Source organism: Lutzomyia longipalpis, chromosome 1 (genome assembly GCF_024334085.1).
Source record: "Lutzomyia longipalpis isolate SR_M1_2022 chromosome 1, ASM2433408v1".
Taxonomy (NCBI): Eukaryota; Metazoa; Arthropoda; class Insecta; order Diptera; family Psychodidae; genus Lutzomyia; species Lutzomyia longipalpis.
This window is the reverse complement of record NC_074707.1, coordinates 11,311,408-11,328,624: the sequence shown is the minus strand read 5'-3', so window position 1 is coordinate 11,328,624 and position 17,217 is coordinate 11,311,408. Positions and strand designations below refer to the sequence as shown.

Here is a 17,217-nt window from a genome sequence, read left to right as displayed (position 1 = left end):
ATGTTAATTTATTGTTCTCAATTCCACTGCAACACGAAACATTCTTGCACGTTAATCCCATCCCGCCCCCGCCATGATTTGGTAAATTTTAGTAGTGGTTTCCTTTTTGTTCGATATGTTTTTGCTTTGGAGTAAACTACATATATGCAGCAGCATAATATAGCTAATTCATGGGATTTACGGTAGACTAATAAATAAAACAAGGAATTCGTTTGAGGATTCATTATAGAGTCAACCATTATCAAACTGACTTTGCCAAATACAAAAGCTTTTCGAATTTATATGTAGGTATATTGCATTATTTCCATGACATGAAAAAAAGTTGAGGATAAGTACTTAACACAATGGATGCAGCATTTGTATGCTGAGCATTATACATATGTACATAATTCAGTATATATGTTTATGCATGCCTTGAGGTAGTGCTTTTGTGGTGCAGTGAATATTTTCTTGAGAAATTAGATTAAAAAAAATTCTCTAACGGAAACTTATGGTGTGAAGTGGCAGAAAGTCGGGTATGTTATAAGAAAATTCAATCTAGAAAATGGTTCTTGAAACTTGGGTCCTCTTCTCATGCTCACTATACTCTTGCGTTCTCCCTTGAATTTCTCTATGTGACTCGAGCAATCCAAGTTTGCTCACAAAGTAATATGTTATTTGAAGCTGTTGTACGATACAGGGTGCGAAAAAGTGTGAGAAGAAGAGGTGGTTGATATGGTAGGGGGAAAAAAGTGGAAAAAACAGGGATTCAACTGCTAGTGATCCCAGGATCAGAGTCACAGCGGGAAAGGTGGACACGTTGGGTAAGTTTTTTTTTAGCTGGCTCCTTGGTGAGAGCCAACATCGTCCCATATAGTGTTAGGGCCGGAGGTAACATCAAGATTAGTCTCTGAATGGGTTTTGTGTGTAGGCGACGGGTGTCACGATACGAAATTGCATAAAACTTTCTTCTCCAATGTTGTATGTTGTTTATCTCAAAATCTTGCTTAGCATTTTTTCATGTAGTGTAGCCATGTCCCAAAGTATCCATTTATACGTTTCTCCATTGGACATACAAGTTTTGCCTCTAAGTGGGATCTAATGTGAAACTGTACGGAAATACATTTTATTCGATTTCAGGGGAAAAAAAGAAATTTATATGTAAGTAGGTATTAAAGATTCATTTCGAAGAAAAACAAATAGATAAATATTGTTTTTTGGGGGGGGGGGGAATTATTAAGGATTTGTTGGCAGGAAAATTGAAGAATTTTAAATTGAATTATTTAATTGATATGCTGCAGTTCTTGAAACTAATAGAGATTTGTTTGGAAGTCATCTAAAATAACTCTTCAAATTGTATTTAATATAAACTCCTGAATAGGAAGAATCTTAAATTTCACAAGCGGATTTAAAATAGGTAACGGAAATGTAACACCATGTAGAACTTTGGAATTATGTTTGCAAATCATGACACAATGTTGTCAATGAACAGTGGCTTTCACTCAATCCCCCCAACCACCCTCTCTGTAATACCTTTTGGCAGAATTCATATGAAACATTATGCAGTTCTATAACGGATCGAGAGATTAGAAACTCAAGTTTCCAATGAGATTTAATATCCTTTAGGCTAGTGATTTAGTTTAACCATTTCGTTATATGGTTCTTGTTTTCAACTAATTATTACAGAGGATAATAAATGTATGTATTAATTTACGTTACAATAAAGATTTTATCAAATATTATGTAGGTGGTATCTAAAACAAAAAATATGGGTATGATAGGCATTCTTTTCTGTCTGAAAGAAACAAATTTTTTTAATCAAAATCAGAAAAAAAGAATATTCTGTAAAATCTGCATCCATTTATATTGTGTTTATCTAAAATTCAGATTTTAGACGGATTCTTGGCGAGTTTTCAGGATACAAATTTGTTTATGTCCTCATTTCTCATACAGGGGTATTTTATGATTTATATTGTCTGAATCCACGATTATATTAATCGCTGAATGTTACTCTCTTTCATTCTATGGTCAAACTCCTGCATAAACTTTCTGTTGGCCAACATAAAAATCAATATTTTATAGCTACCTATGTTTCTGTTTTTTTTTAGGTTCTTTTTACAATAATTTAATTTTCTATTCTACTCACCTTTTCAATGAATATTTTAAACTGACGTTCGCAAAAGTTTACAATGCTTTTGACTAAAGTATTTAGAGAATGTTGAAAATATTCTCTGCATATGGATTATTGTGTATTTTGAGCTCCTTAGTAGGGTCTTTAATAAACTATTCCCCGTGTGTAGTGTCTCGTATTTCACATCTTCTACTACCATTACTTATCCCGATAACCCTTGCAACGAAAACTGTTGCAACATGAAGCGATAATAAGCTGCCATGTTTATAAATATTACTAGTGGAATGTTGTGTATTTGAATTCTTGTGTATAATAAAGTTCTCCTTTGCATACAATGTGCTGCACATACGTATAATACAATGTATACTTGTAAAATTAATTAACTCTATATATATATTGACCTACCTTCCCTAAGGGTAACGATGTAATATGACTCTTTGGACGGTGGGCTTTCGCCCAACTGATTAACGGCAATTGTTCTGAAACTATAGACGGTGAAGGGGAGTAATCCTGTCACCTCATATGTGGTGGCATTGTTGCGTGTATAAATCTGCGGATTTTGATCCCACGGCCCATCCTCGCCGGATCTGTGTGGATTTTCCAACAAATAGAAATGAATATTGATTGTCAAATAGGCTAAAATGATGTGATAATACGATTTTATGGTCACGAAAGCATAAAAAAACCATGGAATATATAAACGTGCCAATTGAATTTTTCAGCAAAATGTACCACCCATTTTATTCATTGGCACGTTCAACCAATACACATATTTTCCAATTGAACTTGATTATAATGTTACCTTGTTTCAATGATGAAGTGCGATACTGGAGCATTTCGGGGATCCTGGGTGTAAGGCCAGGACAAATTTACAGCTCTTGACGTAAAACTCGTTATTAACGGCCTTCCTGGTCTCTTTGGCACATCTATATATCGGGGTGAATGATGGTAAAGGTGGCATAAATGGAGGGAAAACACACAAGAAATTAAATGTATAAGACATGATACTACATACATATATATATCATGGCATATATACACAAGGTATACACTTGGAAAAACTCTGTGGACTCTTACGGAGGAGATGGACCGAAAATTAGGGGTGGAGATGAGAGAAGATGGAAAGTATAAGAAACGAGGAGCTTATTATAGAGGCTTATCAGAAAATTGCTCTGTTAATTTTTTATGTGAGATTCAGGGAAGTACTTTTGTAAATATGCAAAACTTTGTTTACTGACCGAAAGTTATCAAGAATTGTGGATGGAAAATTAGCTCACCCAACATCATGAGTGAGAAGATGAGTGTGAAAGTGGGATGGATATACCCAAGATATTTGGTATAAGGATGGAGTTTCACTGGCGAAAGTTTCCTCCATCCATTTTTACACGCATTTATATACCTATTCATAGCATTACAGAGGGAGAGAGAGAGAGAGGATACTGAATTAATAGAAGTCTGATAAATCCACAAAATTGAATTAGATTCTTGTGAAAAAGTTTTCGTATATTATGATTGAATAAATATGAGGTTCCAATTAAAGACACTCTCCTGCGACATATGGACGCGAATTCGTGTTATCATGATTGGAGAATGTTAGTTTGTAGATATTGAAATTCAATTAAATACGCCAGCTGCAGTGAGTGCTTCTGGTTTGAAACTAATATGATAATATGGGAGAAGAATTAATTTGAAATGAAATAACTTAATTCAAAACTTACCCTGAACTACTAAATCGACTATGGATTCTGGGGTATGTCTTTCGTTGACGAGGCAAGTGTATTCGGCTGTGTCAGCTGCAACGGACGGGTGGAAATGCAAACTGAAGTTCCCAGGCAACAGAGATATCTGCGTTTATATGCACAGAGATGAGGATAAGGATATTATATGCAAACAACAATTATATAATGCACAATCCCTGATGGGAATACTCCTACATTGGGCATGGTGGATAGTTGGCGACAGACACTCTTACAGCGTGACCCGGAATGGAAACGAATAAGGAAGAAAAAATGTATACATACCATACATATCTAGAGATCGCAATCGAATTCAACTGTGATGATGCTGTATATATGTACATATATACATACATTATGGGTTATATCAGCTTGCACAATGTCCCAGAAGTTTTAATTAATCACACAAAGTAATGTGGTTAAGTTATTTGAATTACAGATTTCCTCCACAAACCCCATTTTTGCATGCATTGCCACTCAATTTTGTCAAAGCTCCACGCCCATTCTATGCTCCTCACATTGTGGTTCAATTGAGCGTCCATTTAATTGTGTCACACATGTAGAGTGTTATGTAAGTTCAATACAACTTTCGACACTTTCCACCTTGCCAGGGGTCAGTAACAAAGGATTATATTCAGCAGGAGCCACTCTGGTAATATAAAATTTCAAGTATTATCTTCCTTTCTACGGGTTATCAAATATTTAGCAATATATTAAAATTTCAAACAGCAGACCCTATTTGCATTAAAAACATATTTTACGTAGAAAATGTCCTTTTCAAACATAAAAAATATATATTTTAATAGGATTTCCTTTTTATTTGAAAAAGAAAATGAATTTAATCAAATATGTTATCAGAACACCTGCAGAATGAATGGTAAATTGACGTAAATTGGTTTCATTTTTGGTGTTGTTGCTGTTTCTCACATCAAATGTTCTTTTCCGGTTACATTCAATTCACATACCTACATAACATATGTTACCTATGTACATGTATGTGGGAAGTTTGAGATCGTCGGAAATTTAAAGAGTGAGAATGATTGCACATTCTACTGCCTACAGAAAGTTTATTTTATGTATTTATGTTTCAGCTTGAAAATTGTCGCTCTTTTCATCAAAAGAAATTTATATATAATTCATATAAGAGTTTGAAAGTCAAACGATTCTCTTTAAATTCATCGAAAGCACTTCCATTTTATTTATATATTCGATTTTCGTCTTTTTTTTGTAGGCATAGTCTGAGTCACACCTACACATTGTAGGTAATGTTAGATTTAGATTTTTGTTGGAAAATTTAAACTTTCACAACCCCCAATCTCAGGCTTAGTGAATTTTATTTAAAAGTTTCTAATGCAATTGTAAATTTTAGTTGTAACTTTTCAAACGATACACTATGACTATATAAACTAAGTTTTGAGTTAAAATGAGAATGGTTTTGAAATCCTGGACAAAGTTAATGCAAATAGGCTGCTGTTAGATTTAGCCGTATGTTACAAAATTGTGCAATTGACATAGATGGCAAATTTATCATAAATTTTGCTATTTGAAATATTCGTTTGAGCATTTCCATTATAAAATAATTTTGTGTCAGTATCAGTCTTTATGCAATATCGATGTGTAATGACTTACATAATGTACAAATGTTACATACATTGTAATTTACATATTTGTGGACAGAATATTCTTTGATTTTGAGAAATCCTTCCCTCAAAAATCCTCTCAAAATCATTAGAATTTCAAATCTTTCATTTATGAGAGTCTAAGGATTTTTCTTTTGAATAAAATTCGAAAAAAAAACAAACATCCTAACTTGTACTTCATATTCAGTAATTAGTAGACTGTACATACTTTCAAGAGGCTATCCTTGAGGCTATCTCTTATCCTTTGAATTTTAGACTATATAAGTAGTGCAAAGGAACAAATAAAATTCTTCACTTTAGCTACGTAGAAAAAAAAACCCTTCAGAATAGCGTAACGTAGAGATTTTTGATATCGTGGGAGGTCAAGTGGATTTTACTTGGTATCCCGAGACTAATGGAAAGTTCTCTGTGAGTTCTGCAACTGACTGAGAGTTATATAAAATGCAATTCAATGGAACTTAATTTTACGTGTAATTACTCTAGTAGTGGCCCCTGGATTTTGAGAGTTAGTGATGAGAATTTTTTAACACTTACCCGTTGGTCGTGCACTAAGGGAATTCCATTTGCATACTGTGCGATAATTTTACTTGTTTTCCACGTGAGGGTGTCGACGAGTGAGAGTTCATTTACTCCTGGACAAGGAACAGTAAGGCTTTTTCCAGCTTGGACAATATATTTCTGCACGGGGATGTTTTCAACGTCTATTGGTGGTTTAAAGTAAAAGAGAAAAAAAAAAGAAAATGTGTATGTGAAAGGAGGAGAAAGAAAAATCAATTCATGAATAGTTACATAAAATTGAACGTTCGTGAACACTTTGAACATAGCATATATTGGACATGGGGGAGGAAACAGTAAAGGGCACACAGAAGGAGATGCTGAAAATATAAATATCATAGTGTGACATCCTGCTCTGTTGTACGATTTCCGCTATACGAAATTCCAATGAATCACCACTGTTCCTCCACTCTCAGTCTTTTGCTATATTTCGCGCGTGTGTTTGTTACAATTGCATAAAAATGTTGCAAACGCTGCAATGTTCTAACTCCAAACCACCAACCATATCTATCTATTCTGCATGTTCTGTTACACGGATATTCAAACCATAATTCAACCTTAAATTTCATGTGGAAGCATGAAAAATTCACTGATGCATTCATTGCTGTATCACTTTTAATTTAAAACAGAACAACCCCAGCTTTGTTTTACAACCCTTAATACATATTTACCTACATTGTATATGACCAAAGTAATTATGGATCTTTATGTTTTTTTTGTATTCATTGAAAATTATACAAAAAAAATCTTTAATTGCTTTGTTTTGTGAAGAATACGAAGAAAAGTCGAGGGTGTAAAGAATAAAAAGGAAAGCAGCCAAAGAGAATGTCTGTACAGCTTCACACATTCGGATAGTCGTAAGCGAGAAATTAAAAGTTTTGTTTAAGTTTCAAAGTTGTACGGAGCTTAACGGAAACATTTTACTTTGTTCAACAGGGCACCTGTTACCATGATAACTTTGAAGAAATATTTGGTGGATCTCCCCCATCTTTTTCGCCGTCCAATTACCCACTAATTTACTTCTTACATTTCTACCTTTTCCATCTATATTATATTCTATTTGATGATGAATGGTTATTGAACTGACAGAGTACAGTATTTAGACTTTTTTTGGAATAAAGTTTTTCTGCAAAAATTAAATACTTTTGAGTTAGTTTCAAGTTTTACATTTTTTTTCTTGACAAGTGTAAAAAAATAAAAACTTATAAGCATTGCAAGTTGGGAAATAAAGGGATCATATTACATGGAAAGCTTTTAATTTAATTTCTTAACTTTTTTAAAAATAGCTTTAGGATAAAAGTTTAGTTTGAAAGTGTCAAAAGCTGAAGCGCAAAATTTCAATTTCTGTATTTGATGCAAGTAAATGAAAATATTCGGAATACGACGATGTAAAGTTTTATTAAAGGTTTTGAAAAATAAAATCGATTTTGTGATATTTATTAGATTGATATTAAAGCTATTCTCATGGCGAACATAAGTCTCATTTATTATTTGTTAACAAATGTACAGATACTACTAAATTCTCAATTTCCTACAAGTAATTTACAAATGCTACATACATAACATATAATAGTTTGTAATAAATAATGAAGATTTAGTCACTCTAGCATGACCAAATCTTCTCGTGTTCATTAGATAAGAGCATTGACATAAACTGTTCACGCCAGTTCTCATCTAAAAGCATAAACGGAAAAGTTATGATATCTCTCATCTGGGCATAAACTTTAATTATTTCATTTGGACAATATTCCATTCAAAACAATTTCTAATTAACTTGGATTTTCATTTGCACAAGAACACTCTGTCTGAATCTGTACTATTAAAATTTCATGAAGTATATGTGTACCTTAAAGTATAGCTTATTTCTCATATTTCATTGAATTGAATTTTCAATCAATTCAATTCCCAATTAACAATGAGATGACTCGTCTGTAAGGGATAACGATGCACCATCACATCGCCTCGTGATCGCCATCCAAACTGAACTTCTTCTTTTATAAATCGCCATATGAAAAGAAGTAGGTACTCGTAGGCTATATTTCATCGTGCTAAGAAAAATGGCTTGCACTTCTTCCTTATTGTCCTGCAAGGAACTTGTGCTCCACATATTGTAAAAGATGTATTTGATCTTAGGGAAAACTAGGGTAAAGATAGCAATAGCTTTCTACAACCATCAACTTTTTTTCTAATTCAGTTTTTTTAATCTTTTATTTAAAGAAAATTTAAAATAAATTAAATCAAATGTTTAAAGCTTCGAAAATCTTAACAGAAAGGGTTTTTATTATCCGCAAATTTTCCATTTGTCAATATTTCATAGCTAATGGCCGCATAATACTAAGATTCTCATTAAAATTTTAATTTGATTCAAAGAATTTTCATAACACGCTCTACTGAACACTATATTATATAGATTTGAATATTTAAAGTGCTTCATATACCCTTACAAGAAGACTCTGGAAGCCAAGTCTTTTGGCTGTACATAACATAGTTTACCAAACATAACAAACATATCACTTTCACTTTACGCTGTCAGTTCAATTATCCATCCTTTCTTGTATTTATTTGGTATTCGAGAGCATTGTAGTTAATCGTAAAAAAAAAGTATAAAATGGGAAAAGGCAACAGAATAATATGGTTTTTAATGCCCAATATTCACTTCATTTGTCTTATTCAATTTGAACAAAGTGAATGATGTATTTGCATTTTTTTCTCGGTTAAACAATGAATTTATTGAATTTTGCAAATTTATGCTGTATATACGATAAAATGTGCGCCATTTCTCATGTAATAAGAAAAGGAAAGCTTGCTGCTATGAAATTTTCGGTGGTTTCCCAAAAGTGAGTGCTCAAAGTATATTGAAGGGAAAGTTTGGGAAATTCTTTTTTTTTAATCCACATGAAACGAGGAGCGGCTTTGCTATTGTTTGGCATTTAGCCACACACCAAAACCACCATCCAACTGTTGGTCTCTTGACTTTTCCCGATTTTCCCAGGATTATATTCTTTTGTAAAAGCTCCCTCTTACCCGTCATCAATTATGAATTTATGATGGGGTTCCGGATTCAAGTTTTAATTGTTAATGGCAGGCTAAACGGTTGTATACTCTGGGGAATATTATATTATACTATTATTATGTAATTGTTCATATACAATATATGTGTGTACATATTTGCCCCATGTGTAATGTATACACAAAATACAATACCCCAACGTACATTATGCAGTAGATGTCCTACTTATGTGAGAACTTATTCTGCCTCATATTTGTTATTTACTATTTCACCATTTGAGCACTATTCTATTGGAGGAGAATCAGAGATGCTTAAAACATATTACTTGTATAACTGTAATTTTCTATACATATACGTAGAGATATGTATAGTTTGAGGACTAATGTACATACAATGGAAGCTATCCCATCCCCGCCCTTTGGAAGTGGCACTTTTGAAACCCCTACAGAGCCACTGCTTGAGATGTACGGGGGAGGAAGTCTGAGCAATTCAGTGGAGATGGCATAAAGTCATGGCACAAGGAAAGAAAAGTTAAAGAGGGGCTTACCATTTTTTTCCTCTTCTTTTCTATACTCTATTTATAATACATATAGCATCAGCCGAGGCAGAGAGAGGCATCGAAAGAAAATGCTATCTCTCTATACCGAGTTTTTGGGTACACATCGTATAAGTATTATGGGCATAGAGGGGCAACAAAAAAAAAGAGGAGAAGAAAAATAATATAGCATATATGGTGGAAAATATAATAGAATACAAATGAAACTCACCAAAAATTCTTCCGGCCTTGCAAAGTGATGTGATGAAGAGTAATCCATAGACAATAATAATTCCCAGGGTGTGTGGCGCAAACAAATAGCACATTGTTTAAAATAAGAAGCAATTCACTTCACAATTCACTTTACATTTTCTGCCCCTTTCTTTCCAAACCCCTCCACACTGAAATCCTGATCTACATCCATTGATCTGTGCACCCTATCCACACATTATTGCACCCTCCTTGCGGGTGCCTATTTTTCTCTTTTAGAGCATCCCACACTGCTGGTGTTGTTTATTTTCTCACATAAAGCGTTTTCCACAAAAGATTCGCTTTTCAACTTTCAATTCTCTCTTCTACACCACCACGAAATTCATTGAAAGATCGTGGAGAATAACTATTGAATAAACACTCAGCACAGTGACCGTAATCCGATTTGGTAACATCGCAATAAATTTTCTGTAAGCAATATATATATCCTGGAGAGCACATATCCAACAAGAACTCAAGTGGTCTTATCCATTGCCGATGGTTCAGCTGCTTCTGCCAAGGGTTTTTCAATCCTTCTCTGGCAATCGCTTGTGTGCGTCGTCATCATACAAAGTAAATCCGTCATTTGTGTAATATTATGTAGTATATAAAATTCACCATATCAAAGGGAGTTTACAAGAAGACCGTATGTGTGTGTCTTTTTGCACAAAAGCACCTAAAATCGCTTTTAGGATGGTATGGGGGTGTGGGAACTTTATTTGAGGAGTTGGCGTGAGGTTACTGTCATTGGAAATCACCTTTCGTCAGCAAAATATTTTCAGCGTAGTTATATAGAAATCCGATCAACATTAATCCATTTTCAACTCAAACACTTCGTTTGTAATGCTCGTGCAAGCCGAAACGAAAAAGTACTTTTTTGGGGAAAACTTTAAGGCATACCCCACACTTTGGATTTGCACCAGATGCCCCGGAAAAAGTTTGTGCTTGCCAATATATCCTGAAGGGATGAGTATATGGGGGTAATTGCACTGCACATGAGACTGATAGCAAACACGACCTACGTCAGGATGGTGCTACAAGGAAAACTCTCAACTGCCAGTGAGAAGGGTGATATGTTCCTATTCGCGGAGAGACTAACGCAAAGTTGGCGTTCGCCTTTAATGATAACACGGAACTGAAACATCAATTTTCCGTCCCAAATCTACGAGTTCCACAATCCAGTCTCAGCGCACACATTGCACTGTGTTGTAGCTGAAGTAGGGAAAACTCAACGAATTTCCACCCCTATATAAGGGATGGTTGCGCATGGTCCATAGAGAGCGTGTAAAGAGAGAGAGCTTGGGGTTAAAATCAACACAATACAAACATACCATGGAGTGCAATGAAGATTTAGGGGTACATTTTGGGCTCACTCAAGAGTTTTAATCGCTTCTGGAAAATCCTCCCAATAAACTGATTGAATGTATTTAGTGACGTAATCACTTGGTAAGTTTCAACAAGCTCTCCTGAGCCTATTTTTCCCTTTAGTACTTCACTAACATTTCTCTCATTCACCCCATTCATTTTACTTTGCATCGTTGTTTGAGAGTTACATACCGATCAGAGTAAATTGAATACTTGGATACATACATACATACATATATACAGTACACAACTAACAAACTGCATTTTAAGCTTTTGAATAGTACTCCTCTTATCGTACGGAACGAACATACATCTACTTCAGCTAGCGATGATAATTTTCCAACAAAATAGGATTTAGTTTATTTGTTGCGGGGTTGTAGAGGTGAAAAGAAATAGCCGACAGCAATAAATCAGAAAAAATTAATTTCATTTTTATTTCTCTGATATGCTTTTTTTTTAACGCTGACATGCCTTGTAGGGCTGGCGATGTTCATCACATTCATAGTGATATGCAGAGTGAGCTTTTGAGCGCATATTTCATTTACATAAGTCCTGTGAAATTTTTCCATTTCATTCTTTCGTACCCTTACATTGCATTTTTCCCTTTTGTACAAAAATATATGTCGCTGTATAGTGTCTGGGATGGAAAACAAAATAAATAATGTTCAAAAAAGCTCACCAGCCACACACCATATACCACCCACCCCCACAGAATGGAGAAAAAGCACCCGGCCTCTCCCACACCCGTATAGCTTTATACCCACTTTGGCACCCAACTGTCCTGTTTCAACCACCCCAACCGCCAGTGTTAGCCCCAATCTGTAAATATGTGTGCACCTTTCTGTTACGGCATAACCACCCCCTGTAGTCGTTGCGGAGGGAACGTGGTGGAATTTTCTCTATGTTCGTGCTTATGTGTGCGTCTGTTTCGATTTGCTCAGATTTTCCAAGAGCTCCTCTTCTTTGTTTTCCGTGTGTCTTCCCCAACTCACCCCACTATCTATTCGTCACAATACTGTAACGTGATACAAAACACAAAGAATAGTTCCTCGTTCTTTTTTCCCCTTCACTCAATCCTTGGCGGATATTCCACCCACCACACTGCTGTGATATCCCGCGATCGTCCAGATTTCTCTTTTGGCTACCTCACCACAGCAAAATGCCATAGCTATGTATATATTTTTTACTATAAAGCATGATAAAAGACAAACTGACCCGGTTCCACGCGACGACGACGCCAACGGATGGAATATTGCGCTAAAACGGAGTGGGTGTTTCTCGAAAGCTTTGCAGAAAGGAGTTGAGACCACGTTGGGGAATATGCAAACGGAAATATCTTTAAGAAATTATGCAATTCACCAAATATTTCGTTCTTTGAATTATTTAAAGAGAGATAAATTCAATTTAAACAATATTTCCCAAAAGCTTTAAAAGCTCTAACATATTGCGGCACATATTAAAATGTTATAAACTGTAAATGGACTATTTCAATTTTAACAATCATTCAATTATATAGGGATTTTATAGTATGTTTAATGATTTTTCTGAATAGGATTTTATAGCGCTGAATATCAGAACGATAAAAAACTAGAAAACTATATATTGTTTATGTCTTTATAATAATAAACAATTATATTTATTAATTTTTCGAATTCAACATTTTTTTCAAATAGCTCCAATGATTTTCATTATAATAATAGGTATATGTATTATGTAGAGATACAATATTATATATTTGCCTGAATTGCATATAAATGAATAATGTTCCCATATTTATTGGTATGGTCCTTTTAAATGGATATAGGGGATTCTTTTAGTGGTATGAGTGGTAACGGAAGTCAAAGGTAATAAATTAAACGTATTTAACCAACTTGCATTGGTAAAGCATTTCTGAAAACACCCCCACATTTGCCGCTCTTTGATGTACCCCCCCCCCCATAATAGTATGGATATAGCGCAATGGGTCCGTTTACGCGAAATCGTAATTTATCGACTGTGGCAGCGGAGAAGTCTTGCTGAGCCTGCTGCTTACATAGCACCCATATGGATATATCCTTTTTCTACAATATTTCCCACTCGCATGTCCTGACATTGCCTTAGCTAAATCACCCTAGGGGTGGTTGAAGAAAAAAAAAAGTAATAGTCCAGAGTGAATTGGGGTGAGTGGGGAAACACGGAATTTAGATTTGCCTGCACGGAAATCATTTTTCGTATTGATGCCGGAAACGTAATGTCGGAAAATTTCACCGTACATCAGCACGGTGCTACACAATTAATTCAGAAAGATAGAGTACGTGTGGTGGAGGAACGGAAGATGGCAGTGTAGGGTGCGGATGAAAATTTACAAGCCATAGGGGACTATTTAAATGGTTGACAGAGACTAATAAAATCATTTGTGTTTCCATTTCTGATACTTATCATCACGACGTCATAAAGCGCTGAGAGGCTGAAATTTTCCAACATTAGAGACGTTAGAGAAAAGCCTTCAACTTGTCTTCCAACATTGGAGCTTTCAACTTTCCCAAAAGGGGGGTTTGGTGTGTAATATGCGTTGAGTGGATGAAGTGCACAAGGAAGTTGAGATGATCAATCACGTGAAATTGCTTGATCCCAGGATCCGCAGGAGGATGTTCTAGCAAGTGGGGTGTATGTGTGGTGGTTAGGGCATTCCCTTCTGCTGAACATTATATCAAATAGATGGAAATTATTTAGTGTTGCTTATTTTGGATGTATACGTACACAATATGCTATATTATGTAGGTATGTATATACATAAAATGTCGAGGAAATATCTATATAATAAAGAAAGGATTTCGTTCCTGTACAGCTATGCATTTCTACACCGTTGGTCCGATCGCGATGAAATTTGGTACAGAGACTACTGATACCAGGCGGTTTTTACCAACGACATTCATTTTCCCCCCAGAGCCCCCCTTCATATAGCCCTCATATAAAATTCATGCTTTTTTGACTACTTTTTGAATTTGGCGCCATAAATGTTGTGTGAAATTCACTTTTTCCCTTTGCAATATCTGTTGGAGGTTTTGCATGGCCCATCTTCTATATAATAAAGAAAGGATTTCGTTCCTGTACAGCTATGCATTTCTACACCGTTGGTCCGATCGCGATGAAATTTGGTACAGAGACTACTGATACCAGGCGGTTTTTACCAACGACATTCATTTTCCCCCCAGAGCCCCCCTTCATATAGCCCTCATATAAAATTCATGCTTTTTTGACTACTTTTTGAATTTGGCGCCATAAATGTTGTGTGAAATTCACTTTTTCCCTTTGCAATATCTGTTGGAGGTTTTGCATGGCCCATCTTCTATATAATAAAGAAAGGATTTCGTGTCTGTACAGCTATGCATTTCTACACCGTTGGTCCGATCGTGATGAAATTTGGTACAGAGACTACTAATACCAGGCGATTTTTACCAACGAATAATTTTTCTATTGGACCTTTTTCATCTCAATTATTTTCTCCATCTAAAATTTGCGCGAAGCGCAACAAATCCCCGCGAAGCGGGGCGAGGTAAATTGGAGCGAAGCGACAATTTACCTCGTATAGGAATATATGTATATGATTGGTGTGGGTTAAAAGAGAAAAACAGTGCGGAACGCGCCAAACTATTAACAAGATTTGCGATGTGCTGCTATTATCCTTTTCCATGGGTTTATTCCAGACAGCTGGTGTCGTTCCCATTTTCAAGTATAAACATTTATAATTTCCCTTTACTTCCATACCACCACATACGCTCCACATGGAAGCTTCTTGCATTGAGATTTTGTTTTACTTTCGGCACAATTTTCCTCGCTCTTTTATATGGATGCTCGTGGGCTGAAAATGATTGTGAGTGCGCAATAAAATGGCATTTCAGGCCACTTTAAATATTATATTGAGAGTTCAAAACATAAATTACATCACATTTATGCAACTTTACTCTTCCCAACGTTCTTTTTTTGCAATCTATTTCCCTCGTTACATACAATTTATCAAATATTATTAATCTCATAAAAACATGAGCCAAGATAGTAAGAAGGGACGACTTTGAAGAAAGTCTCAAGTCAGTGTTTAATCTTATGAGATAGATGACAGAAAAAAAAACTGATAATTAGATTGATAGGCATCTTAATTAGTGTTCGCGTTATGACTTGAATAATCAATGGAATATAATATGCGGGGTGTAGAGGCAATGTCGAGGGATATCAGAAGTCAAAGGGGGTTTATGTGTATGTGCGCCTTGAATACGAAATGGCTCAACAGTAGAAAGGAAGGATATTATGAGCGGACGACGTCTCAAAATGGGAAGAATTTAATTAAATCGGTCACGCTTTTTTACACGCCATCGCCACCATTCAATGTAGTTTATTATATAGAACTTTGTCACCATCCGGGCGTTTTCCTTTTTCCTAGTTTCTCGCCTTTCTCGCAATAAGTCTTCCACCGCCTTGAGGGTTTCTACACGGAGGATGAAAGGGAATTTGGAGTCGTTTCGTAGCTAAAGCTAAATTTTCAGGGTCATCACGCGTTAGGGATGCGCTCACAAAATTTCCATATCTTCCCAATCACGTCACACCATGCTGAATACTAGCACCATACCATAAATATTATGTACCTACTACATACATAAGACAATATGGAAATTCCATTTGGTGGAAGCATCTTCTGGTATGTTTCCTCTTTCGGGACCCCATCACCCTACGATGAATAGATGGAGCTGTACACCCAGGAAATAGTTGATATGCTCACGATGCAGAGATCATTCAATTACATGATTTATGGTAGGTGTCATCGGTCTTTGTCTTAGGATGGTAATAAACAATAAATTATTATATCTCATTTAGGGAATTTCACAAGACACCATTTGCGTACATATGTACGTAAATATATGTAGTGATATATAAGCAGCACACCACCTTCGTGAAAGTTGAGCAGCATTTTCTTCACTTTGTAGATATTTCGCATATGTTGTTACCGCTGACATTAAATTTCAACCCTTCTTGTCTTTGGGCGTCAATGGAAATACCAAGGGGCTATGTCATTTACCCCAAAATTCCCTTTATAGCTCGCCCAACTCCTTATTTCATTTATTGAAACCACTGTCACTCGGCAAATTATCTTGGAATTTTATTGAGATGTACATTTTCCAAGTCCCTTATTGTTCGAAGGTGTCTGAGAAATATTTACATAACTTAGCACAGGGGATTAAAAGCTCCAAGAAGTAAATTAAATATCGTTCATCTTAAAGTGTTGCTATATATGAGAAAATTCGGAAAATTCACTTAAAAATTTTTCTTTAATTTTACTTCAAATGAAGGTATTCTATAGTATTTTTTGTAGATTATTGCATAAATTAGGCTAGGGGAGAAAACTTTACAATTAAGTTCTAAAGCTTTGACATGAAATTATGCTCTAAAATTTAAAAAGATCTTCACAATAATAACCGGGCTGCTAATAGTTTGGAATTTAAATTAAATTATATAATTAATATAAGCAGTAAAACCCTTTGAGAAACTGAATGAGCTGTATGATGACAGACCCTCTGAAGTTCCTTGAAGTGGAGAATGGGGTATAGGACAAAGGCGCAAAGGATATGACTTTAATTCAAGAATGTGCATTAAACTTAACACTGTGATACTGTGTTTATAAAGCTTTGACATATCTTCCACTTATAACCAAGAATGGGGGATATTAATCAATTTCTCCTAACATTATAGCGTATAATGATGATACTCCAGCACGTGTGAGTACATCCATCTATATCCCTTCATATACTTAACATGATACTCTGTGTACCATAGGTATACTGAATTTTCCTCTTATAATGTGCAAGCAGTACCCACTTATACTAGAACTTGTGCTACCAACATGAACTCAACCATTTTATATCAAGTAATTGTTCCATTGTCCTGCCAGCGCTATCAAGGGAAATGGATTTTTTTCCGAGCTAATCGAAAATGGGCGTTGCAGAGAGATTAAAGATTAACCACGAGTATACTCTTTTTTTATATAC

The 17,217-nt window shown here is 35.3% G+C and overlaps 3 protein-coding genes across 4 annotated transcripts in view; all 3 read right to left on the bottom strand.

The window, feature by feature from the left end:
* The window catches only part of LOC129790048 (solute carrier family 35 member B1 homolog), a 766,332-nt gene that overhangs the window by 280,642 nt on the left and 468,473 nt on the right, over positions 1-17,217 (bottom strand). The window lies entirely within an intron of this gene.
* Positions 1-17,217, bottom strand: part of LOC129790119 (T-cell leukemia homeobox protein 3) — a 442,143-nt gene that overhangs the window by 280,642 nt on the left and 144,284 nt on the right. The gene's annotated exons all lie outside the window — the stretch shown is intronic.
* Positions 1-17,217, bottom strand: part of LOC129790579 (uncharacterized) — a 102,453-nt gene that overhangs the window by 20,128 nt on the left and 65,108 nt on the right. The window contains exons 9-12 of the mRNA XM_055828146.1: positions 6,021-6,187; positions 3,829-3,955; positions 2,913-3,036; positions 2,516-2,697 (exon numbers count right to left, since the gene is read on the bottom strand). Coding sequence (XP_055684121.1) covers positions 2,516-2,697; positions 2,913-3,036; positions 3,829-3,955; positions 6,021-6,187 — 600 coding nt within the window. The remainder of the gene's footprint in view (positions 1-2,515; positions 2,698-2,912; positions 3,037-3,828; positions 3,956-6,020; positions 6,188-17,217) is intronic.